This window comes from Leucoraja erinacea, chromosome 6 (assembly GCF_028641065.1).
Source record: "Leucoraja erinacea ecotype New England chromosome 6, Leri_hhj_1, whole genome shotgun sequence".
Classification (NCBI taxonomy): Eukaryota; Metazoa; Chordata; class Chondrichthyes; order Rajiformes; family Rajidae; genus Leucoraja; species Leucoraja erinaceus.
The window spans coordinates 87211253-87234733 of record NC_073382.1 but is presented as its reverse complement, the minus strand read 5'-3'; the positions used below and the strand labels follow the sequence as shown (position 1 = coordinate 87234733).

Genomic DNA, 23481 nt, shown 5'->3' with positions numbered 1-23481 from the left:
CAGTGTGACCAAGCTAGTGGAGTTGTTGTCCTACAGCCCCAGAGACTATTGTTCGTTCCTGACCTCGGGCGATGTCTGTGTGTAGTTTGCACATTCTCCCTGGGACCGCTTGTCCCGTCTTTGGCACAAAGTGCATTTGAAGCAGATTGATGTGCTCGGGTTAAATTGTGTGTACATAGTCATACAGCATGGAACCAGGCTCTTCTGCCCAACTCCAAAAAGGTTAAACAACTGAGCTCGTCCCATCTGCCATCGCCCCTTAAACCTTTCCTGTCCATGTACCTGTTTAAAGCCCCTGTCCCAAGAGCTCTCCCGAGTTTAAAAAAAATCAAACTCGTGGTCTTTCATCACGAGTATTTGTTTGCTCTTGGAAATTTTTTGCACTGTTGATAAAACTCACGAGTTTCCCCGTTTCCCCGAGTACCTGCCGTTAGCATTGGGAGCTGCTACGAGATATCAACGAGATACCCGCTACGTACATTCTACGTACTTACCACAAGATTGATTTTTTTTTTTTTTAACTCGGGAAAGCTCTTGGGTAATGTGGGACAGGGCCTTAAATGTTTTGTAAACTGCTTGTTAGTAATTGGGCAAGTTGGCCAGATAGGGGAAGCTCCAGTTCTGTACACTTTGCAATTATATTGCAAAACAGTGCAGCATTTGCTTTTTGCAAAGGTCACCCACCAGGTATTTTTTCTGTTACAAATAAATAATTATAGTTTTTGATTTATGAAAACAGGTTAGCTTTGACATGTTTTTGATGTGTTTAGCTGCTTTGCTTTTTTGATTCACATTGCACTTGAGTATCAACTAGAAATTTGAAGCAAAGCATCAAATATTATAGAATCTTTCGTGTAGCTACAGGTTTGCAGCAAGAAATATTTCACATCTGCAGGAGTCCACCTCACCTGGGTTTACATTGGGCCAGTGTCTTTAATTTTGTTTCAGATGAAATTAAGTTCAGCCAATTCTGGTTTAGTTTATTGTCACGTGTACCGAGGTACAGTGAAACACTTTTGTTGCATGGTAGCCAGGCAGCAGAAAGACAATACATGATTACAATCAACCCGTCCACACCACACAGATATAAGATAGATACGTGATAAGAGAATAAGGTTTAGTGTAAGGTAAAGTCCAATTAAAGATAGTCCAATGGTCTCCAATAAGGTAGATAGTAGCTCAGCACTGCTCCCTAGTTGTTAATAGAATGATTCAGTTGCCTGATAACAGCTGGAAAGAAACTGTTCCTGAATCTGGAGGTGTGCGTTTTCACACTTGTGTCCTCTTTCCTGTTGAGAGAGAGGAGGGAGTGACCCAGGTGAGAATGGCTGATGGCCCTGCCGAGGCAGTCAGGTGTAGATGGAATCAATAGGAGGGAGGTTGGTTGTCTCCATTTACATCTCCTGCTGCCTCGGTTTTATCTCATGACTCTGCTTTTGCATTCAAATTGAGCAAGATAAATGATAAAACCGACCCAAAGATCTGTTTCTTTTCCAAAGGATCTTGCTGAGAAGAAGAGGACCAGCCTTCTGCAAGTGGACCAAAGTTGTGTGAGGAACTCCTACAGTGTCTTCTCTCTGCTCAGGTAAGGCATTGACCAGGATATTGAACCAAACTCCAAATCAAAGAGGCCAATAGATCCTTCAAATTGACGATTCATTTAATTTAATGTAGACAAAAATGCTGGAGAAACTCAGCGGGTGAGGCAACATCTATGGAGCGAAGGAATGGATTACGTTTCGGGTCGAGACCCTTCTTCAGTCTGAAGAAAGGTCTCGAGCCAAAACATCACCCAGTCTGAAGAAGGCTCTCGACCCGAAACGTCACCCTTTCCTTCGCTCCATAGATGCTGCCTCACCCGCTGAGTCTCTCCAGCATTTTTGTCTAGCATCTGCAGTTCCTTCTTAAACATTAATTTAAACATTAAGACTGTAGAAAATGTAATTTTGTTCAAACCAAGCTGTTTGAATGACAATAAAAGGCATTCTATTCTATTCTATTTAAATGCTTTTACGATTGTCTTGATAGACATAGAATTTCTCTAATGTATTCAGAAATATCACTTTTCAAAGAACACATTATGAGGGACTTTCCGAATGCCTCAGCCAGTTAAGACTTGTGAAATAGGAATGTTCCTGGAACTGATACTTTAGCTTTAAGACAACAGAGAATTTGCTGATCTTGGGTGAGCCAACACGTAGCTTCAGCATGGGTTCTACACTCCTGATCTCCACTTGTACTGTGCAACCTCGAACCAGGTGCCTTTGTGATTTCTTACTGTTAATTGAAATCTGTCAAGTGGGATAATTTTAACATCAAAATCCGGTCAAATTTGGGTGCATTATTGACCTGGGATATGTGGTCCTTGATTATGTTGGTTGCTTTCATGGTGTTTCATCGGCAACATGATGTGCAGACGGACAGAGACCATGGTGGGGAGACTGTTTTGGGTGTTGGACTGGGATGAATCCACAACTCTCCATAATTTCTTGCACCCTTGGCAAGAGCAGTTTCCCAACCAAACCGTTCCAATAGGATGGTCTCAATAATAAAGTTATGGGCGCAGAATTGGGTCATTTGGCCCATCAAGTCTACTTCGCCATTCAATCATGGCTGATGGATCTTTTCCTCTCAAACCCATTCTCCTGCCTTCTCTCCATAACCCCCAACACGCGTGCTAAACAAGAATCTGTCAATCTCCGCCTTAAAAATATCCACTGATAGCCGTTTGTGTCTGCTGTGAGACTTCATCTACCATTGAGATTGAAAATGCAGTTTTTTTAAAACCAAAGTGAAGTAGTATGAATCTGTCGTCATCTTGCTCTGCCATTTTTCTGATCAATTTTGGCAAAGAGCCCACTTTATATGATCAAATAATCTAGTGCAGCGGTTCCCAACCGTTTTTGTCCCGTTTACCCCCGGCAACTTTTTGAAAGTAAATTTACCCCCACCCTGTTTAAGAGGGAACTGCAGATGCTGGAGAATCGAAGGTTACACAAAAAAGCTGGAGAAACTCAGCGGGTGCAGCAGCATCTATGGAGCTAAGGAAATAGGCAACGTTTCGGGCCGAAACCCTTCTTCAGACTGATCGGGGGCGGGGGTGGGTGGGGACAAGAAAGGGAAAAGGAGGAGTAGCCCGAAGGCTGGGGGATGGGAGGAGACAGCAGGGGGGCTGAGGAAGGGGAGGAGACAGCAAGGACTAACAAAATTGGGAGAATTCGATGTTCATGCCCCCGGGATGCAGACTCCCCAAACGGAATATGAGGTGCTGTTCCTCCAATTTCCGGTGCTGCTCGCTGTGGCCATGGAGGAGACCCAGGACAGAGAGGTCGGAGACGGAGTGGGAGGGGGAGTTGAAGTGCTGAGCCACCGGGAGGTCAGCTTGGTTATTGCGGACCGAGCGGAGGTGTTCGGCGAAACGATCGCCCAACCTCCGCTTTGATATAGATCTGCTGACAACTCGACGACTGCTTTGGTGCCACCTCCTGCACCCGCACACAACTGACTGACTTCATCCACTTCACCACTAACTTCCATCCGGCACTCAAATACACCTGGACCATTTCCGACACTTCCCTACCATTCCTTGACCTCACTATCTCCATTGCAGGTGATAGACTTCTGACCGACATACACTATAAACCCACTGACTCCCATGGCTATCTGGACTACACTTCTTCCCACCCTGCTTCCTGTAAGGACTCCATCCCCTACTCCCAATTCCTCCGTCTACGCCGCATCTGCTCCACGGATGAGGCGTTCCACACCAGGACATCTGAAATGTCCTCACTATTCAGGGAACGGGGGTTCCCCTCCTCCACCATAAATGAGGCTCGCACCAGGGTCTCTTCCATACCCCGCAACACTGCTCTCTCTCCCCATCCCCGCACTCGCAACAAGGGCCGAGTCCCCCTAGTCCTCACCTTTCACCCCACCAGCCGTCACATACAAAAAGTAATCCTCCGTCAGTTTCGCCACCTCCAACGTGACCCCACCACTCGCCACATCTTCCCATCTCCCCCCATATCTGCCTTCCGCAAAGACCGCTCCCTCCATAACTCCCTTGTCAATTCTTCCCTTCCCTCTCGGTCCACCCCCTCCCTGGGCACTTTCCCTTGCAACCGCAAGAGATGCAACACTTGTCCCTTTACCTCCCCCCTCGACTCCGTTCAAGGACCCAAGCAATCGTTCCAGGTGCGACAGAGGTTTACCTGCATCTCTTCCAACCTCATCTATTGCGTCCGCTGCTCTAGATGTCAGCAGATCTATATCGGTGAGACCAAGCGGAGGTTGGGCGATCGTTTCGCCGAACACCTCCGCTCGGTCCGCAATAACCAAGCTGACCTCCCGGTGGCTCAGCACTTCAACTCCCCCTCCCACTCCGTCTCCGACCTCTCTGTCCTGGGTCTCCTCCATGGCCACAGCGAGCAGCACCAGAAATTGGAGGAACAGCACCTCATATTCCGTTTGGGGAGTCTGCATCCCGGGGGCATGAACATCGAATTCTCCCAATTTTGTTAGTCCTTGCTGTCTCCTCCCCTTCCTCAGCCCCCCTGCTGTCTCCTCCCATCCCCCAGCCTTCGGGCTACTCCTCCTTTTCCCTTTCTTGTCCCCACCCACCCCCGCCCCCGATCAGTCTGAAGAAGGGTTTCGGCCCGAAACGTTGCCTATTTCCTTCGCTCCATAGATGCTGCTGCACCCGCTGAGTTTCTCCAGCTTTTTTGTGTAACCTTTACCCCCACCCTGTTTTGTTCAGTAATTTGAGTTTACACTTCTAACATAATAAAGCAACCAACAAAGGGGACATTTTAAAATACTGTTTATAACAAATCCAGAATCAACACATTTACCCCCGGGGTTGGCAAAATTTACCCCAGGTTGGGAACCATTGCTCTAGTCATGAATCATACAAAGTTGTCTAATGTTATTGAACACCAGATGGCAGTAGAGTTGCATTTTTGAATTAATCCCATGTGGCTTTAGTTTGCACAACCTGCCTGCAAAACCTAACCCAAATACTCTTAAGTAAATTGTACCTATATTGCCCAATTAATGCCACATGCCTAATCGTTAATCTGTTGGTGTATAATATTAACCTGATTGCTTTTATCAGTGTTACTCCAGGAAAACTACATTCATCAGGATTTCAAATACCCAGCAGATTTTCCTAACTGCTGAAAGTTATTCCACACACTTTTAATTCACCATTTTTATTTAGATGTTGCACACATCTTTCAGCCAACAAATTTTGGACAGTGTGCATGAAATACGCTTTGAGGGAGTCCCGGAAATAGAACCAGAACCAAGTTTAGAGGGAGCTTGGAAAACATGGCCCTGGGGTGCCGGAGAGATCCTGGGAGTCAGCAGTCAGCCAGTGCTGAACTATCAAGACTTCTGCATAGTTGGAGAGCAGTTTATTGGAGATGGACACACAATGCTGGAGTAACTCAGCAGGTCAGGCAGCATCTCTGGAGAAAAAGAACAGGTGAACTTTTGGGATGAGACCCTTCTTCAATAACATACAAAATTGGACTGGACAAGCTAGATACAGGAAAAGTGTTCCCAATGTTGGGCGAGTCCAGAACCAGGGGCCACAGTCTTAAAATAAAGGGGGGGGGGGCATTTAAGACTGAGTTGTGAATAAATGTTTTCACCCAGGGAGTTGTGAATTTGTGGAATTCCCTGCCACAGATGGCAGTGGAGGCCAAATCACTGGATGGATTTAAGTGAGAGTTTATCTAACTCTCTTTAGGGGCTGGTGGAATCAAGGGATATGGGGAGAAGGCAGGCACGGGTTATTGATTAGGGATGATCAGCCATGATCACAATGTATGGCGGTGCTGGCTCGAAGGGCCGAATGGCCTCCTCCTGCACCTATTTTCTATGTTTCATTGGAGGTTTACCTAAACAACTCTCCTTCCACTGAAGTTTCAGACGATAAACGTTTCGTGCATAATGATTTATTGTTTAAAAATAGAATTTTATCTCCGGATCTCTCCCATATTACCTTGAATTTATATTCCCTCAAATGAGCTGTTATGGCAGTGAAAATAGTTTCTCTGCTCCAACTAAGCCCTTGTGATTATGCATGACTCCATTAAATCTACCCACTTCCTCTAAGTAGAACAATCCCAGCTTTTCAGCTCTTTACCCAAGTTCTGGCTCACTTTTATTTTCCGCTTTCAAGCTTGAGTATTAGACAGGGGTGAGGATTTGAACAGCTAAATGGACATTTCCTGCCTCGGCAAGTGAATCGTTTAAAAGACCTGGGTAGTTTGCCGTCTCCTTTTTGATGCCAAAGGTTAGCGATAGCCAACCACAAGGTGGTGATCAGGACTTTTTTTAGCGAAGATGGACAAAAAAGGTTGGAGTAACTCAGCGGGACAGGCAGCATCTCTGGAGAAAAGGAATGGGTGACTTTTCTGGTTGAAACTCTTCTTCAGACTTTTCTAGTGTTGTAGGCAGATGAAGCATCTTGGAACTGAAGCAGAATGAATGTTGATTGTTGTATTGAGTTCGTTTCAGTCTTTTTTTAGTTGCAGTAGATGGCACTGCAGGCAAATATTAATCCACAATATTTAACACATGGAAACAAATATTTTCAGTGTCACTACGTTGAAGGGAAGGAAAGAAAATAATACTATGGGCATGCAGATATTGAAGAAAGAATGGGAAATCTGGGGAGTGAACTGCTGTTCACTCTTGCATCTTTGGTTGCATCTGACCAGCCTCTTGTGCTGCTGTTTTCCCCTCAAATTATTAAATTTGTAGATTTCAGTTTGCAGTTGGCGGAAAGTCTATACATTATTATTATTTTAGGGTGGCACATTGTTGCAGCGGGAGAGTTGCTGCCTTACATCGCTTGCAGTGTCAGAGACTTGGCTTCAATTCCCGACTACGGGTGCTGTCTGTACGGAGTTTGTACGTTCTCCCCGTGACCCGTGTGGGTTTTCTCCGAGATCTTCGGGTTTCCTCTCGCGCTCCAAAGACGTAGAGGCATGCAGATTAATTGGCTTGGTAAGTTGCCCCTAATGTGTATAGGACAGTATTAATGTGCAAGAATGTGCTGGTTGGTGTGGGCTCCGTAGACCGAAGGACCTGTTTCCGCTCTGCATCACCAAACTAAACAAATCGAGCCGTCCACAGTGTACATGTACAGGGAGTGACCAGTGTGAGAGGGAGTGACCAAGGTTGACCAGTTGAGTACACTATGGACTCCACTGTTCATTCCAGCATTGTCCAGAACGTGGTTCCACCAGGAACCTGCCACTCCTGACAAAGGAACAAGCAGTGTTGTCCGTGCTGAGTGTTTCAACAGTCAAATGAACTCTGTCAAAATAATGATGGCGATTTGCTGGCAATAAGTAAACACTGCTGTTTGGATGGAATCTTTTTGTTTTGTCAGTGACAGTCAGTTAGAGCACAGACACATCCCTTATAAAGATGGCACTGTTGTGCAGCTGGTAGAGCTGCTGCCTCACAGAACTAGAGACCCAGGTTCCATCCTGACCTTGGGGGTTGCCTGTGTGGAGTTTGCATGTTCTCCCTGTGACCGCATGGTGGTCAGGTTTCCTCCCACATCCCAAACCGTGTTTGTTTGTGGGCTAAATTGCCTCTACTGTGTAGGGAATGGATGTGAAAGTGGGATAAAATGCAACTAATGTCAGCAGAAGATTGCTGGTCAGCATGGACTCAACTGGGTTGAAGGGGCAGAAAAGCAGTGTAAAATGCAGAGGAGGAAAACAATACCCAGTGGGTCAGACCAGGCAGGCCACGAGCTCCATAGGAAAAAAATACCCTTCCGGGTGAGCTGATATCACAGATGGATGACCGATACAGCCTGGGAATCCAAGCTGGAGAATTCAATATTGAGTGCAGAAGTCTGCAATGTGCACAGGCGGGCGATGAGGTGTTGCACCTCAAACGCTTTGGGCCTTGATTTTAGTTTAGTTTAGAGATACGGCGTGGAAACGGGCCCTTCAGCCCAGCGAGTCCACACCAACCAGCAATCCCCGTACACTAGCACCATCCCACACACGCGGGACCATTTACAATTTTACTGAAGTCAATTAACCTCTCGAATTTAGAAGATTTAGAAGATTGAGAGGGGATCTTATAGAAACCTTACAAAATTCTTAAGGGGTTGGACAGGCTAGATGCAGGAAGATTGTTCCCGATGTTAGGGAAGTCCAGGACAAGGGGTCACAGCTTAAGGATAAAGGGGAAATCCTTTAAAACCGAGATGAGAAGAACTTTTTTCACGCAGAGAGTGGTGAATCTCTGGAACTCTCTGCCACAGAGGGTAGTTGAGGCCAGTTCATTGGCTATATTTAAGAGGGAGTTAGATGTGGCCCTTGTGGCTAAGGGGATCAGGGGGTATGGAGAGAAGGCAGGTACGGGATACTGAGTTGGATGATCAGCCATGATCATATTGAATGGCGGTGCAGGCTCGAAGGGCCGAATGGCCTACTCCTGCACCTAATTTCTATGTTTCTATGTTTCTAACCTACAAACCTGTACTTCTTTGGAGTGTGGGAGGAAACTTGTGAAAACCCACACGGTCACAGCGAGAACGTATAAACACCGTACAGACAGCACCTATAGTCCGAATCGAACCCAGGCCTTTAGCGCTGTAAGGCAGCAACTCTACTCCTGCGCCACCGTGCAGCCCTGTGACAATCTAGGCCATAGACTGATCTCTGGGAGTGAGATAGAAAAATTAAAGTGGTAGGGAAGGTGAAATTAGGGGTTGTTCCTCTGGACTCAATGCAGGTGCACCATAAACTGGTCTGCCAAGCTGTTTTTTTTATTTTCTCCACAGTCTAGAGGAGACCACGTGTGACCACTGAATGCAGTGCACTCGATTAGAAGAGGTGCAAGGGTCGGGCTGCTTCACATAGCAAGACTAGCTCCATGGATGGTGGGAAGGGGAAGGGGAAGAGATGAAAGGGCAAGGGAAAGTGTTGTAAGAAGGGGCAAGTAAGAATTTATATTGTTCTGTTTCGTTACATATGGCAATTAAACAATTGACCTTTGGTGGAGTAGGAGAGGAGTCACAAAGGTGCAAAGGGAGGAGAGGGGAAGACGTGTCTGGTGGTGGAATCTCTTTGATGGTGGTGGAAATTGTGGCGATTCCCTCACCAGCAACATCTTCCCCTCTTCTGGCCTGTCTTCCTGCTCTGTATTTCACACTTATGCATTTTCTGTTTTATCCCACATCTGGCACCGCACAAGTCAGTAAAGTTTCCCATTTGACCACGCTCATTTAAGCCCGAGGTATGTTTCTGTACAGCAAGACAGGTGCTCCGAAAACACTGCACATTGCTTGTCTTGAATTCTGTTCAACACGGTGAGCTTGAACACAAAGCCCCAGAGATTTCCGAGGCAGGGCATAAACAGGGGATGTCTTTGTTCTCTCTCCCTGAAAAAGCAATAATGGCATAAATCTAATCAGTTCTTGAAAGCTACTCATTTTGATCGCTAGAATATTAACAATGACATCACCTGATGGCATCGGAGACCAGAGACCGATAGGTGGGAGTGTGATAGACTGTGGGGAAACTCGGTCGCTCCCATGGCCGGCCAACTGTCTACTTTGCAGTCATACGTGGTTTTCCTTATAACTGTTTGTGTACAGGCTGACTCGCTCTTAATATCTCCAAGCATGCACAACTGTTGGTGTCTCCACACTTTGGCCCTGCACTCTCGCACTTAATCACTGACTTGCTCGCTCGCTCTCTGACTCAACTTTTCTCCGTCTGTTTCTCCGTCTTGAATTCCATCGCCACCCAGCCCACCTGGACAGTTGCCATTGTGCACAAGATGCTAATCTGATTCAGAGATTCCGATAACATGATAGGTTTCATGTGAAGAACTTGGATAGAAGATTAAATGACTGACTGACTTGTATAGCCCAAAGGCAGTGATATTATGTACAATATGAGCAGTGAATAAATCCATTTTCATTGCACATTCTATGCGGAGGATTATTTGGTCCATAATAACTACAGTACAAAAAGCTGAGCTGTGATCTTGCATTAGTAGCTCCTTTACAGAACCATGCACCACACTACCTTTGTCCAACTAAGTATTCCATTGTTGATTTAGCTCATTTGCAACATCTTTTGAACGCATAAATATTATTTACAATGAATTAGTCCATTCTTGATTACATAGTTCCCAATTTGCATGGTTCACAAGTTGTTGAATTGTAGTCAAAGCATTATTATGTAAGCAAAAAATCGCCCACATTCGTTAGCGCAAGAATTCATCCCGGTGAGTGTGTCCACGCAGATTTTTACAGGGGCGCCTGCTGACTTGCCAAGGACTTGATTTTTTTAAATGATTTCACATATTTTATGATGCTACATGTAAATATATATTTTTTGTTCTTGGAAGTAATTGTAAATGCAAGGCGACGGGGGCAAAGTTGAAAAGATGTGTGGGGCATTTTTTGTTTTCACGGAGTGGTGGGTGTCTGGAACGAGCTGCCAGGGTTGGTGGTGGAGGCAGATATGGTAATTGGGTTGAAGAGGCTTGTGGATAGGTGCATGGATGTGCAGGGAATGGACCTTGTGGAGGCAAAGGAGATTAGTTTAATTTGTAATCATGTTTGGCACGGACATTGTGGGCCAAAGGGCCAATTGCTGCACTGTACTGTTCTATGTTCTAACATGGTCTCCAACCAGAGTCACTAAACAGAAACCAGCATGGAGTCTATCAGATTTGTAAGGTGTTCTTCACTTTCCTATTTAGAAGGATTCTGTCGCACTGTAAGTAACAATATTTTTTCACACAGATGTTTATATTGAAAAGTGATAATAGAAACATAGAAAATAGAAAATAGGTGCAGGAGGAGGCCATTTGGCCCTTCGAGCCAGCAGCACCATTCATTGTGATCATGGCTGATCGTCCCAAATCAATAACCCGTGCCTGCCTTCTCCCCATACCCCTTGATTCCACTAGCCCCTAGAGCTCTATCTAACTCTTATCCATCCAGTGACTTGGCCTCCACTGCTCTCTGTTGCAGGGAATTCCACAATCTGTCCCTTCTGGTGAGAATCCTGCCAGATTTTCTACCACATTACTGAATTGGAATTGGTTACTGCTGTTGTCCGAGTCACATAGCACAGAAACGTGCCCTTTGACTCAACCCATCCATGTTGACTAAGTATGAGCTACTCTCATTTGACTGTTTTGACCCATATCCCTCAAAATCTTTCTTATCCATGTACCTGTCCAAATGTCCGTTAAACATTACCATTGTATCTGTCTTTACATCTTCTTTTGGTATCTGTAGTTTTCTGAACATTTCCAATTGCTCTCAATTCAGTTGAAGTTCAGGTCAAATTGAAAAAGTATGACAATGGTGCAGATTCAAGACTAATTTCAGTTGTGTGATCATTGCATGGAATCAAGTTCCAAGCATGCCGTAGGTGTAAACCTCATAACTACATACTGTAATGGAGCAGGGGGACTCAGTTGATGGTCGTGCAGCACTGGATCAATATCCATTCTAATGTTGTGATATGTAAGGCATGGTACTACTGGTAAGCAGGCAAGTTAAAAGGAGGAGTTAAGTAGGAAAAGAAAACGCATCGAGAGAGGGAGATGGAATAATAAACAATAAATTGAAAGCAGTTGGGTTCTTCGAGGTACATAAGATGAGAATGTAGAAACATAGCTGTCTCACCTCCTGCTGCAATCAATCTGAAGTGGGGTCCCAACCCGAATCATTGCACATTATTTTCCCTCCACAGAAGTTGCCTGGACCACTGAGTTCCTCCAGGACTTTGTGTTTTGCTCAAGATTCCAGCATCTGCAGTTCCTTGCCTTCCTTAGGAGCATGGTTTGATAATGAAGGAGCGGATGTTCTCATTAGGGTTGGACTTCTGCATTGTGTTGGACCGAAACATAAATTATTCATTTGTGTGTTTGTTATGGAGCATTTTGATGTTACTGAACTTTAATGGCCACCATGATCAAAATAAAAGTAACACTGAGCAGCATATTCATAAGCACCAAACATCATAGCTCCTAGGTACACAAAAATGCTGGAGAAACTCAGCGGGTGCAGCAGCATCTATGGAGCGAAGGAAATAGGCGACGTTTCGGGCCGAAACCCTTCTTCAGACTGATGGGGGGTGGGGGGGAGAAGGAAGTGACTCTTGACTCTTGATTCTTGAAGGAAAAAGGGAGGAGGAGGAGCCCGAGGGCGGGGGGATGGGAGGAGACAGCTCGAGGGTTAAGGAAGGGGAGGAGACAGTAAGTGCTAACAAAACTGGGAGAATTCAACGTTCATGCAATCCGGATGCAAGCAACCTATGTGTACCTTCGATCTTCCAGCATGCTGCTGCACCCGCTGAGTTTCTCCAGCATTTTTGTGTACCTTCGATCTTCCAGCATCTGCAGTTCCTTCTTGAACATCATAGCTCCTGACTGGTGTGATATAATGGAGAACAAGGAACTGCAGATGTGGTTTACAAAATAAAAATGCTGGAATAACTCAGTGGGTCAGGAAGCATCTCTGGAGAACTTGGATAGGAGATGTTTAAGAAGGAACTGCAGATGCTGGAAAATCGAAGGTAGACAAAAATACTGGAGAAACTCAGCGGGTGAGGCAGCATCTATGGAGTGAAGGAAATAGGCAACGTTTTGGGTCGAAACCCTTCTTCAGACTTGGATAGGAGATGTTTCGGGTCTGGACTCTACAGGCATTGCAGTGGGGAGAAAGCTGAAAAAGAGGTGATAAAGCCTGTCAAGTTTAGGTGTCATGATGTGGTTGTCCGTGGCTGACTGAAATGAAATTTCATTGGAATGAAAATGAAATTTGTGGTTACATATTGATTTTTCCAACGTTTGTCTTCATTCGTCAAGGTTGCTTTCGTAAAAGTTGTTGGTTGTTATCTCAAGTTTCTATGAAAATTAAGAAACCACTTTTATAGTTCACATTTAAGTATTGAATTACAGCTGAGAAATTGGAGGAAAAAAATCAGTGGTACTGAAAGAAGGAATGCAACGCTGTGCTGTTCATGATTTTCTAATTACAGCTCCGTTTTATTAAATTGGGTCTTAACTACATCATAATGTTCTGCATAAAAGGATAACAGATATAACTGGCTTCCCTGCTAAGTAGACTTCCTTGGTATTCTAACCAAAGTTTACTTAAAGTACCTTTTTCCTGTCATTACACAGTCCTCTTGATATAGGCTAAACCAAGTAAAATGCACAAGATCAGTAAATGTTGATTGTTTGGCAGGCAATCCAGTGACAATTTATCATTATTGAGGTTTGAATATGAATTGCTTTCCATCCATATACAAGTATTGAGTTATTCTCTTGGCCACATTTTAAGCTTGAAAGGTTCAGGAACAGCTTTGTCCTGTCTATAATCAGGCTTCTGAACAGTCCTCCTGTTAGCTAGGGTACTGTCTGGTCTACTTATTTCCCATTGCGGACATTGGACTTTGTCTCTAGAACTGATGCGCTACAATGCTGAGAACTATATTCTGTACTCTGTATCTTCCCCGTTGCTCTACCTATTGGACTTAAGTTTGAATTGATTGTATTTATGTACAATATTACCTGAACTGTTTGGATAGCATACAAAACTTGAGGTCAAAGTGGCATAGCGGTAGTGCTGCTACATTACAGCGCCAGGGACCCGGGTTCGATCAAGACTACGGGTGCTGTCTGTACAGACTTTGTATGGTCTCCCTGTGACTATGTGGGTTTTCCCTGTGCTCCACACTCCAAATACATAGAGGTTTCTAGGCTAATTGGCTTCAGTAAGTTGTCCTTGGTGTGTAGGATAGTGTATGGCTTGATCACTGGTCGGCGCGGACTCTATAGGGCCTGTTTTCACGCCGAATGTCTAGCCTAGATTTTGGGCTACTACTCACGACCATACAGGCGTCACGTGTCACCTATATGGTCGCGTGGTGGCGCCTGTATGGTCGTGAGTAGTCGCCCAAAAAGTCGTACCTTTTTCTGGTCGCCGCTGGATTTTCAACATGTTGAACATTTTCGGCCACCTGCTGCGACTATGACGGACGGGTGCCGGCAAGTCGCCGAAAAAATTGCGTCAGTGGGCCTTAATCTGACAATTTGTAAGTAATGGAGAAGTCGAGAGCTGGCGTGGTGGTAGAGTTTGTTGTCAGCAGTGTTTGTAGAACCTGTCCTGCTCTAGGATGATATTGCCACGGGGGTGTATGTGGATGAAAATAGGAATGATAGATCCCAGAACATCAGAAGTCACGGTGGTGGAAGAGCAGTCATTGCTGGGGGTTTGGGATTGAAGATTCAAGAGAGTTTATTGTCATGTGCCCCTGATAGGACAATGAAATTCTTGCTTTGCTTCAGCAGTAGGCATGACTACAAAACAGATCAGTATACTATTGTATAAATATATACACACATGAATAAATAGACTGATGAAATGCAAATAACAGATAATGGGCTATCAATGTTCAGAGTTTTGTCCGAGCCAAGTTTAATAACCTGATGGCTGTGGGGAAGTAGCTATTCCTGAACCTGGTTGTTGCAGTCTTCAGGCTCCTGTACCTTCTACTTGAAGGTAGCAGGGAGATAGATGTGTGTGTGGCCCGGATGGTGTGGGTCCTTGATGATGCTGTCAGCACTTGGTTTCAGTTTATTGTTTGTCACGTATACTGAGATACAACGATAAGCTTTGTTTTTTTGCACATTATACAAACAGATCAGATAATATTTGTGGCTTTCACTGGAAAGATGAGAACAAAACCAGGTTTTGGCCAAAAATAGAAATAAGTTGCATGATGATGTTGAAGGCAATCCGTCTGATGAAGGGTTCTAAACCGCAACATCATTGTGTCCATTACGTACACACTGACCTGTGGAGTACCTCCAGCACCTTGTGTTTTGCTCAAGTGATAGATATTCATTGCTACAATATACTATTTTCCCTCACTTCAGACAACAAGGTTCCGAGATGTCGATTATGATTTTGAGAATCTTCTGATGTCGAATGAGATTCTGAGAATCTTCTCGGATGTCGATTATGATTTTGATTGGAGTTAGATAAAAATGCTGGAGAAACTCAGCGAGTGAGGCAGCGTCTATGGAGCGAAGGAATAGGTGACGTTTCGGGTCTCGACCCGAAACGTCACCTATTCCTTCGCTCCATAGATGCTGCCTCACTCGCTGAGTTTCTCCAGCATTTTTATCCACCTTTGATTTTTCCAGCATCTGCAGTTCCTTCTTAAACAAATGATTTTGATTGGGGTTCTTTCAGCACAGTTGTGGGGGGCAGAAACTGGGAATCGAGCAACGGGTTCTGTGCAATTAATTTAATGCTACAACATTGTCAAGGACTCGTTAAGTTTGGCAACCATCGCACAGAGTCAGATTTGAATCGTAAACATTCCTGCTCTTAGTAATATCCTGGCCAGTCCACCAGCCCACACAGTGACATTTATTTTTCCAGATAGCCCCTTGCAGCAAAAAAATGTATCCTGCAGAAGCAAAACATGGCTGCTGCTGGAAATTGTGGAAGGAAAACACAAAATCGCAGATTGGTGATCTTTCATCATAACGGGCCAGCAGAAATGCCATTGACCTGAAATGTTAGCTCTTTTTCAGACATCGGCTGTTGTTTCGTGATACAAAGCTTTGCCCCTAGCAAATGAGGCGCTGTTATCAAACTTGCTAAGGCGGCCCCATTTGCAATGCATAGCGACCATCCTCAGAGTTGGGGAATCAAGGACCAGAGGACATGGGTTTGAGGAGGAGAAAGATTTAATAGGAACCTGAGAGGCAACTTTTTCGCACAGAGTGGTGGGTGTATGAAGAAGGCAGGTTAGTATATAGTTAACATTTCGGAGGTGTGCAAGTTGCCCAGAGTTTTCCCCAGGCTGAAGGTGTGGAATTGTCTGAGGGATATATTTGACAGTTACCACATGAGTTGGATTTATTTTTAGAAATGGACAAACCGGAGTTTGTTCTGGTCCAGTATTTTTATTAAAAAATGCTCTTCATTTCTTCGGCATTCACCATTTTCTTTTATCTTGTTTGGCTTTACTGGAAACATGAAAGTATATCCACTGCCTGCAAAAAGGATTTGCATTTGCTTTACTCAACATTCCAACTTGCAGCTGTAAGACTTTAACTCTTCACCCTCTGCAGGGAACCTTTTCTTTCTACTTATGTTTTTTTGTCTGAAATTTATGTTTGCCTCGTCTCAATCCCCTGTAATTATTTTGTAGAATAGACAGCGTTTAATGGATCGTCAACAAGCTAAATTGAACAGTATTTGAACAGTTGATGGACACAAAAAGCTGTAGGAACTCAGCGGGACAGGCGGCATCTGTGGATAGAAGGAATGGGTGATGTTTTGGATCGAGATCCTTCTTTACACAGAGTCGGGAGAGGGAGACGCCAAGATAAGGAAGTGTAAGGTGTGAAAACAAGACATCACAGGGGATGACGTTCAAGGAACATGCAGAATAGTTGTTAGTTAGGAGAAGGTGACTACAAAGCATGGAAATAAAATATAATCAGAGACTGGTTGGAGAATGAGCAAGGGGGAGGGAGGGAGAGTTAAGTGTGAGATGTGGAAGACAGATGTTGAAGTTTGGATGTGCTGATGGAGGCAGCTGCACAGATTTAGAGTATCCTATGAAATTTGGTAGAGTAAGGTAATACAAGTGTTTTTGCAGACAACTAGCTAGCAAGAAGCAAGCTTTTTTAAGGAATGTAACGTTTATAAAGCTGTATTCTTGGCATTTTGCAATGTATGGATGCAAGGCCATCAACCTTTAACACTTTTGTGTACCTTCGATCTTCCAGCATCTGCAGTTCCTTCTTGAACCTTTAACACTGGCCGGTTTCCCCTTTTTTAACCATATCTTTCATTCATTGTTCTATATCTCTCTCTACATCATCGTCTATATCTCTCCTTTCCCTTTCCCATGACTTTCAGTCTGAAGAAGGGCCTCGACCCGAAACGTCACCTATTTATTCTCTCCAGAGATGCTGCCTGTCCTGCTGATTTACTCCAGCTTTTTGTGGCAATATTTGGTTTAAACCAGCGTTTGCAGTTCATTTCTGCACAATCTTTAAAAAGCTGTGAGTAAAGACAGCTCCATTGAAGCTCATTTATGGGACATTCAGTTCTTGGTAGATTCCCAATTATAACACTACCATTTATTGTCTATTCTTCTTCCACCCCTTTGGTAGAGAATGTACCAAGGAAACTTGTTTTTGTGTGTCCTGACTGTTTTCATAAACAGCATTTAAGTTCAAATGCCAGTTTGGCTTGGTTCAGTGATGGTCTCACTTCAGGGTCAGAAGGTTGTAAGATGAAACTTGACATCAGACATAAAACACAAAGTGCTAGATTAATCATGGGTCAGGCAACATTTCTGAGGGTCCCTCCCCTCTCACCCCCATCCCCCACCCAATTGATCCTACCAGTTCCACTGTTCGCATCCTTGTTTCCCTCTCGTTAGTACAACAATTACCCATTATGGACTCCACCCTTCCTGAGCTCATCTGTTGTCACCCTTATTTGTTGTGGCCTTTTCTGGCCTCCAATTTCCCCCCCAACCTTTCAGTCTGAAGAAGGGTGCTGACCTGAAACGTCGCCTATTCATTTCCTCCGGAGATGGTACATAGATACAAATAAAATAGGTGCAGGAGTAGGCCCTTCGAGCCAACACTGCCATTCAATGTGATCGTGGCTAATCATCCATAATCAGTACCCCGTTCCTGCCTTCTCCCCATATCCCTTGATTTCGCTAGCCCTAAGAGCTCTATCTAACTCTTTTGAATGCATCCAGTGAATCAGCCTCCACTGCCCTCTGAGGCAGAGAATTCCACAAATTCACGGCTCTGTGTGGAAAAAGTGTTTCCTCATCTCCGTTCCAAATGCCTTACCCCTTAATCTTAAACTGTGGCCCCTGGTTCTGGACTCCCCAACACGTTTCCTACATCTATCGTGTCCAATTCCTTAATAATTTTATATGTTTCTGTCTAAATTCCAGTGAATACAATCCCAGTCATTACATTCTTTCATCATATGACAGTCCCGTCATCCCAGGAATTAACCTCGTAAACCAATGCTGCATTTCCTCCCTAGCAAGAATGTCCTTCCTCAAATTAGGGGACCAAAACAGCACACAATACTCCAAGTGTGGTCTCACCAGAACCCTGCAGAAGGACCTCTTTGCTCATATAGTCAAATCCTCTTGTTATGAAGATTAACATGCCATTAACTTTTTTCACTGCTGGCTGTACCTGCATGCTTACTTTCAGTGACTGATGAACAAGGACACCCAGGCTCGTTGCACTTCTATTCCTAATCTAACACCATTCAGATAATAATCTGCCTTGTTTTTCTTAGTGGGTGCCTGACCCACGTGTTGCTCCAGAATTTTGTGTCTAACTCTGGAAGACGCAAGTAGCCATCATCTTAGTTGGGCCCCTTCTTCAGATTGGTTACAGTAGGGAGGAGAAAGCTGGAATGTGGAAATAGACCCTTCGGCACACCGAGTCCACGCCAACCAGCATTATGGTAGCGATATCCTACACACTAGAAACATAGCAACATAGAAAATAGGTGCAGGAGTAGGCCATTCGGCCCTTCGAGCTTGCACCGCCATTCAATATGATCATGGCTGATCATCCAACTCAGTATCCCGTACCTGCCTTCTCTCCATACCCCCTGATCCCTTTAGCCACAAGGGCCACATCTGACTCCATCTTAAATATAGCCAATGAACTGGCCTCAACTACCTTCTGTGGCAGAGAATTCCAGAGATACACCGCTCTCTGTGTGAAAAATGTTTTTCTCATCTCGGTCCTAAAAGATTTCCCCCTTATCCTTAAACTGTGACCCCTTGTTCTGGACTTCCCCAACATCTGGAACAATCTTCCTGCATCTAGCCTGTCCAACCCCTTAAAAATTTTGTAAGTTTCTATAAGATCCCCCCTCAATTTTCTAAATTCTAGCGAGTACAAGCCAAGTCCATCCAGTCTTTCTTCATATGAAAGTCCTGACATCCCAGGAATCAGTCTTCTCTGTACTCCCTCTATGGCAGGAATGTCTTTCTTCAGATTTGGAGACCAAAACTGTATGCAATACTCCAGGTGTGGTCTCAGTAGAACCTCCCTGCTCCTATGGACGATTTACAATTTTACCGAAGCCAATTAACCTACAAACTTGTGCGTCTTTGGAGTGTGGAAAGAAACCGGAGCACCCGAAGAAAACCCACATGGTCACAGGGAGAAGGTACACACGGCACCCATCGTCAGGATCTAACCCAGATATCTGGATGCTGTAATGCAGCAACGCCACGGCTGTGCCACTGTACCGTTTTGTTGCAAGCTTCCCAAGCGGCATATGAGGTGCTGTTCCTCCAGTTTGCGTGTGGCCTCAGTCACTCTGGCAATGGACGAGGCCCAGGGCAGAAAGGTCTGCTTCATTACTGGCCTTCAAAATTCATGCCAATTGTTTTGAATATTGAACTTGTCATTTAGAATAAACTATCCCGTATTCTCTCCAACCAAAAAAAAGTGGCATTGCGGCTGCCAGAGTTTCTTAGTTGAGCAACATAGATGACAAGCCAAAGCACGTGGTGCAACACAGTGCCAGTATTGAACGTAAAGCCAAAGTAAACCATGCAGTGGCAATTAGTAATGTCAAACTTCAATTAGCATTGTTTGTAGGAGGTCTGGGAAGGCTGAAAGGCATCCATCACAGCTATGCATGTAACTCTAGTTTATGTTGACTTGGTTACACCCTATTCAATCCTTTTGAGGGAAGATTTGACGAATTGTTTTTTTGAATTTGCTGACTTCCATCTCACTGATTGCTGGTGAACACATTTGATGTCTGGTGTAGAATGCTGGAGTAACTCAGCGGGAGTTCATTGAACAATTGTACATTGTCATGAACATCGTCTTCTTTGATCTGTCCTTTTCACACCTTACATTGTCGTTGTACACTTCCATATCTCTAATTTCTATCTCCCCTAATTGTCAGTCTGAAGAACTGCCTCGACCTGAGACGTCACCCATTCCTTCCCTCCTGGAATGCTACTTGTCCCGCTGAGTTACTCCAGTATTCTGTCTATCTCTGGTGTAAACCAGTAAGTGCAGTTTGTTCCTTCACATGTCTGATGAGATCTTAGACTATCGAAAATGTATAAGTACAGCACAGGAACAGGCCATTTGGCTCCGTGCCTGTGCTAAACATTGTGCCAAGATAAACTAATCTCATTTGCTTGCATGTGATCCATATCACTCCAGTCCCTGCATATACATATCCATGTGCCTATCTAAAACCCTCTTCCAAAGACTATTCCTTGATATGTTAGCCAAGCTGTACCTGTCCAACCCCATTTCCATCTCCATGTTCTCGAACCGCTCGACATGTTAGTCAAAGGTGGGGAAGAATCTGTCAGTCATTTAGCAATATTAATAAGCAAGCAGGAGATATGGTTTTATGGAACGCTGGAGGTTGAGGGTGACCTGAGAGAAGTTTGTAAAATTATGAGAGGCATTCATAGGGTAGATAGTCAGAAACTTTGGCCCAGGATGCAAATATCAAATACTAGAGGGCAGAGCTTTAAGGCAAGAGGGGCAAACGTTAAAGGAGATGGGCAGGATTCTTTTTTAATATACCAAGTAGTAAATGCCTGGAGTGTATTGCCAGGGATGGTCGGAGGCAGATAGGACAGTGGTATTTAAGGTGCTTTCAAGAAAGTTTTATTGTCATGTGTCCCTGATAGGATAATGAAATTCTTGCTTTGCTTTAGCACACCAGAACATAGTAGGCACGAATACTGAACAGATCAGTGTGTCCATATACCATTGCATAAATATATACACACATGAATAATTAAACTGATAAACAGATTATTGGCTATTAATGTTCACAGTTTTGTCCGAGCCGGGTTTAATAGCCTGATGGCTGTGGGGAAGAGGCTGTTCCTGAACCTGGTTGTTGCTTTTAGATAGACTATAGACAATAGGTGCAGGAGTAGGCCATTCGGCCCTTCGAGCCAGCACCGCCATTCAATGTGATCATGGCTGATCATCTGCAATCAGTACCCCGTTCCTGCCTTCCCCCCCATATCCCCTGACTCCGCTCTCTTTAAGAGCCCTTCCAGCTCTCTCTTGAAAGTATCCAGAGAATCGGCCTCCAACACCCTCTGAGGCAGAGAATTCCACACTCACAACTCTCTATGAGAAAAAGTGTTTCCTCGTCTCCGTCTCCGTTAGGCGCAAGGATATATAGGGAATGGAGGAATTTGGATGATATGGAGGGATATGGATCAGATGTAGGGAACAGAGGGATATTGATCAAATGTGGTGAATGGAGGAATACGGATCAGATTTAAGGAAGGGGGGGGGGGATATGGATCATATGTACAGAAGGAAGGATATGGATCGGGAGCAGGTAGAGATAAATTTAATCAGCACCGATATTGTGGGCCGAAGAGCCTGTTCCTGTGCTGTCCTAACTCTTCCAAACTCCAAGAAAGGAATCAAGTTGGGAATTGCGCCAAAGTTAGTAACAATTAAATGCTGCTTTCTTCATTTTTCTGACCACCTCCCTGTTCTAATATGAGAGGTGATTCCTTTGATAAGGGTGTGGCAAGCGAGTTCTGCCATAGTTCTCTTACAATTGTCCTATGGTTCCCATTATACCAGGAACTGTCAACTGAAGGCAAGCGTTGCAAGTGAGATTTATGATCAAACAGAACTAAGTTGATTGCAAACCCATTTAAACATATTTGGATATATTTACTTTCCAGAGTGAAAGGCATTAAAGTAGGTGAATGTTTTTGAAGTAAAAGTGAGTGAGTCTCACCAAATGAATTGACTTGACAAGTTTGAAAGAACGATGAGATCAGAGGCAATAACTACTTTGTCAGCTTGTAAAAGATTTGGCCATGGAGGCCCAAGTTGGGAGTTGTCCTTGTTTCCTTTGGCCAGGGATCATGCAGCCACATTCCCTTGTTGTTTATATGGAAACGAGTGTGGCATGGAGCAGAGATTGCTTTAAAAATCCCACATTTTTAGCAGCGGCAGTAGGCCATTCGGTTCTTCAGACCTGTTGCATCATTCCAATAAAGCCTAACTTAACTCTGTACCTCTGTTCAATTTGTTTGCCTCTGATCTATATCCATATGTTTTGGTTGGCTTGTCAAACAAAAACTGACAATCTAGTTCTTAAAAATGTTCAATGACTCTCCGTACATGGAAGGAAAGGTTTAGAGGTATCGGGTCTGACGTGGCAGATGGCACTAGCACAGAAGGGCATCTTGGTTTGCATGGAAGCCAAAGAAGCTGCTTCTGTGCTGCATGGCTCAGTTCCGACCAAGCTTTTGGAAAGCAAGAACCAAATGTTTTATGTAGTATAAGCACATCATGATTTCAAGATTATCTTCTGGATCTGGATTTTCTCATGAAGAAATTGTTTCTCTCCATCGAGCAATGAATTACCTTTGAATTAGGGATGTAATGCTGAGGCTCTCTAAAGTGTGGTCAGGCAGCATTTGGAATATTGTGATGAATTTTGGCACCATATCTGAGGAAGGGTGTGCTGGCTAGGGAGAAGGTCCAGAGATGGCTTACTAGAATGATCCCAGGAATAAGTGGGTCAACATGCGATGAGCGTTTGCCAGCACTGGGCCTGTACTCGCTGGAGTTTGGAGGGATGAGGGGGTCCTCATTGAAACTTACCGAATATTGAAAGGCTTGGATAGAGTGGATGTGGAGAGGATGTTTCCACTAGTGGAAGAGCCTAAGACCAGAGTTCATAGCCCCAGAATTAAAGGACGTTCCTTTAGGAAGGAGATGAGGAGGAATTTCTTTAGTCAGAAGGTGATGAATCTGTAGAATTCTTTGCCACAGAAGGCTGCGGAGTCCAAGATAATTGATATTTTTTAAGGCAGAGATAGATAGATACTTGGTTTGTGTGGGTGTCAAGGGTTATGGGAGAAGGCAGAATAAAGGGGTTAGGAGGGAGAGATAGATCAGGCGAATGGCGGAATAGACTTGATGGGCCAAATGGCATCATTCTGCTCCTATTACTTATGACCAACCTAATTTAATTTGCAATGTCACCATTTGAACATGAAAGGTATGTATCCAATTAATATAGCCCATTATTTCATCCTTCTTGGTATAATTTGATAAATCTGCATTGCTTCTCCCAAGTCTTATACACACCTGAACAGTTATTTCTTTCGTCTGCACATGGACTTTTAAATCTGATTGCCATACATTCTGATCTCTCCATAATTAAAGAACATTAGTCATACTGATAATCATGGAGTCATACTGCATGGAAACAGACATTTCAGCCCAATTTGTCCATCCCGACCAAAATGCCCATGTATGCTAGTTCCACCTGCCTGTGTTTGGCCCATATCCCTCTAAACCTTTCATATCCATGTACCCGTCCAAATGTCTAGTAAATTCTCTCATAGTACC

At 44.3% G+C, this 23481-nt stretch overlaps 1 protein-coding gene across 4 annotated transcripts in view; it reads left to right on the top strand.

Annotated features, from left to right (window-relative positions):
* uvrag (UV radiation resistance associated gene) overlaps positions 1–23481 on the top strand; it is a 314525-nt gene that overhangs the window by 54293 nt on the left and 236751 nt on the right. For all 4 annotated transcript variants that reach the window (XM_055637544.1, XM_055637543.1, XM_055637546.1 and 1 more), the window contains one exon: positions 1500–1585. In XM_055637544.1, the coding sequence (XP_055493519.1) occupies positions 1500–1585 (86 nt within the window). The remainder of the gene's footprint in view (positions 1–1499; positions 1586–23481) is intronic.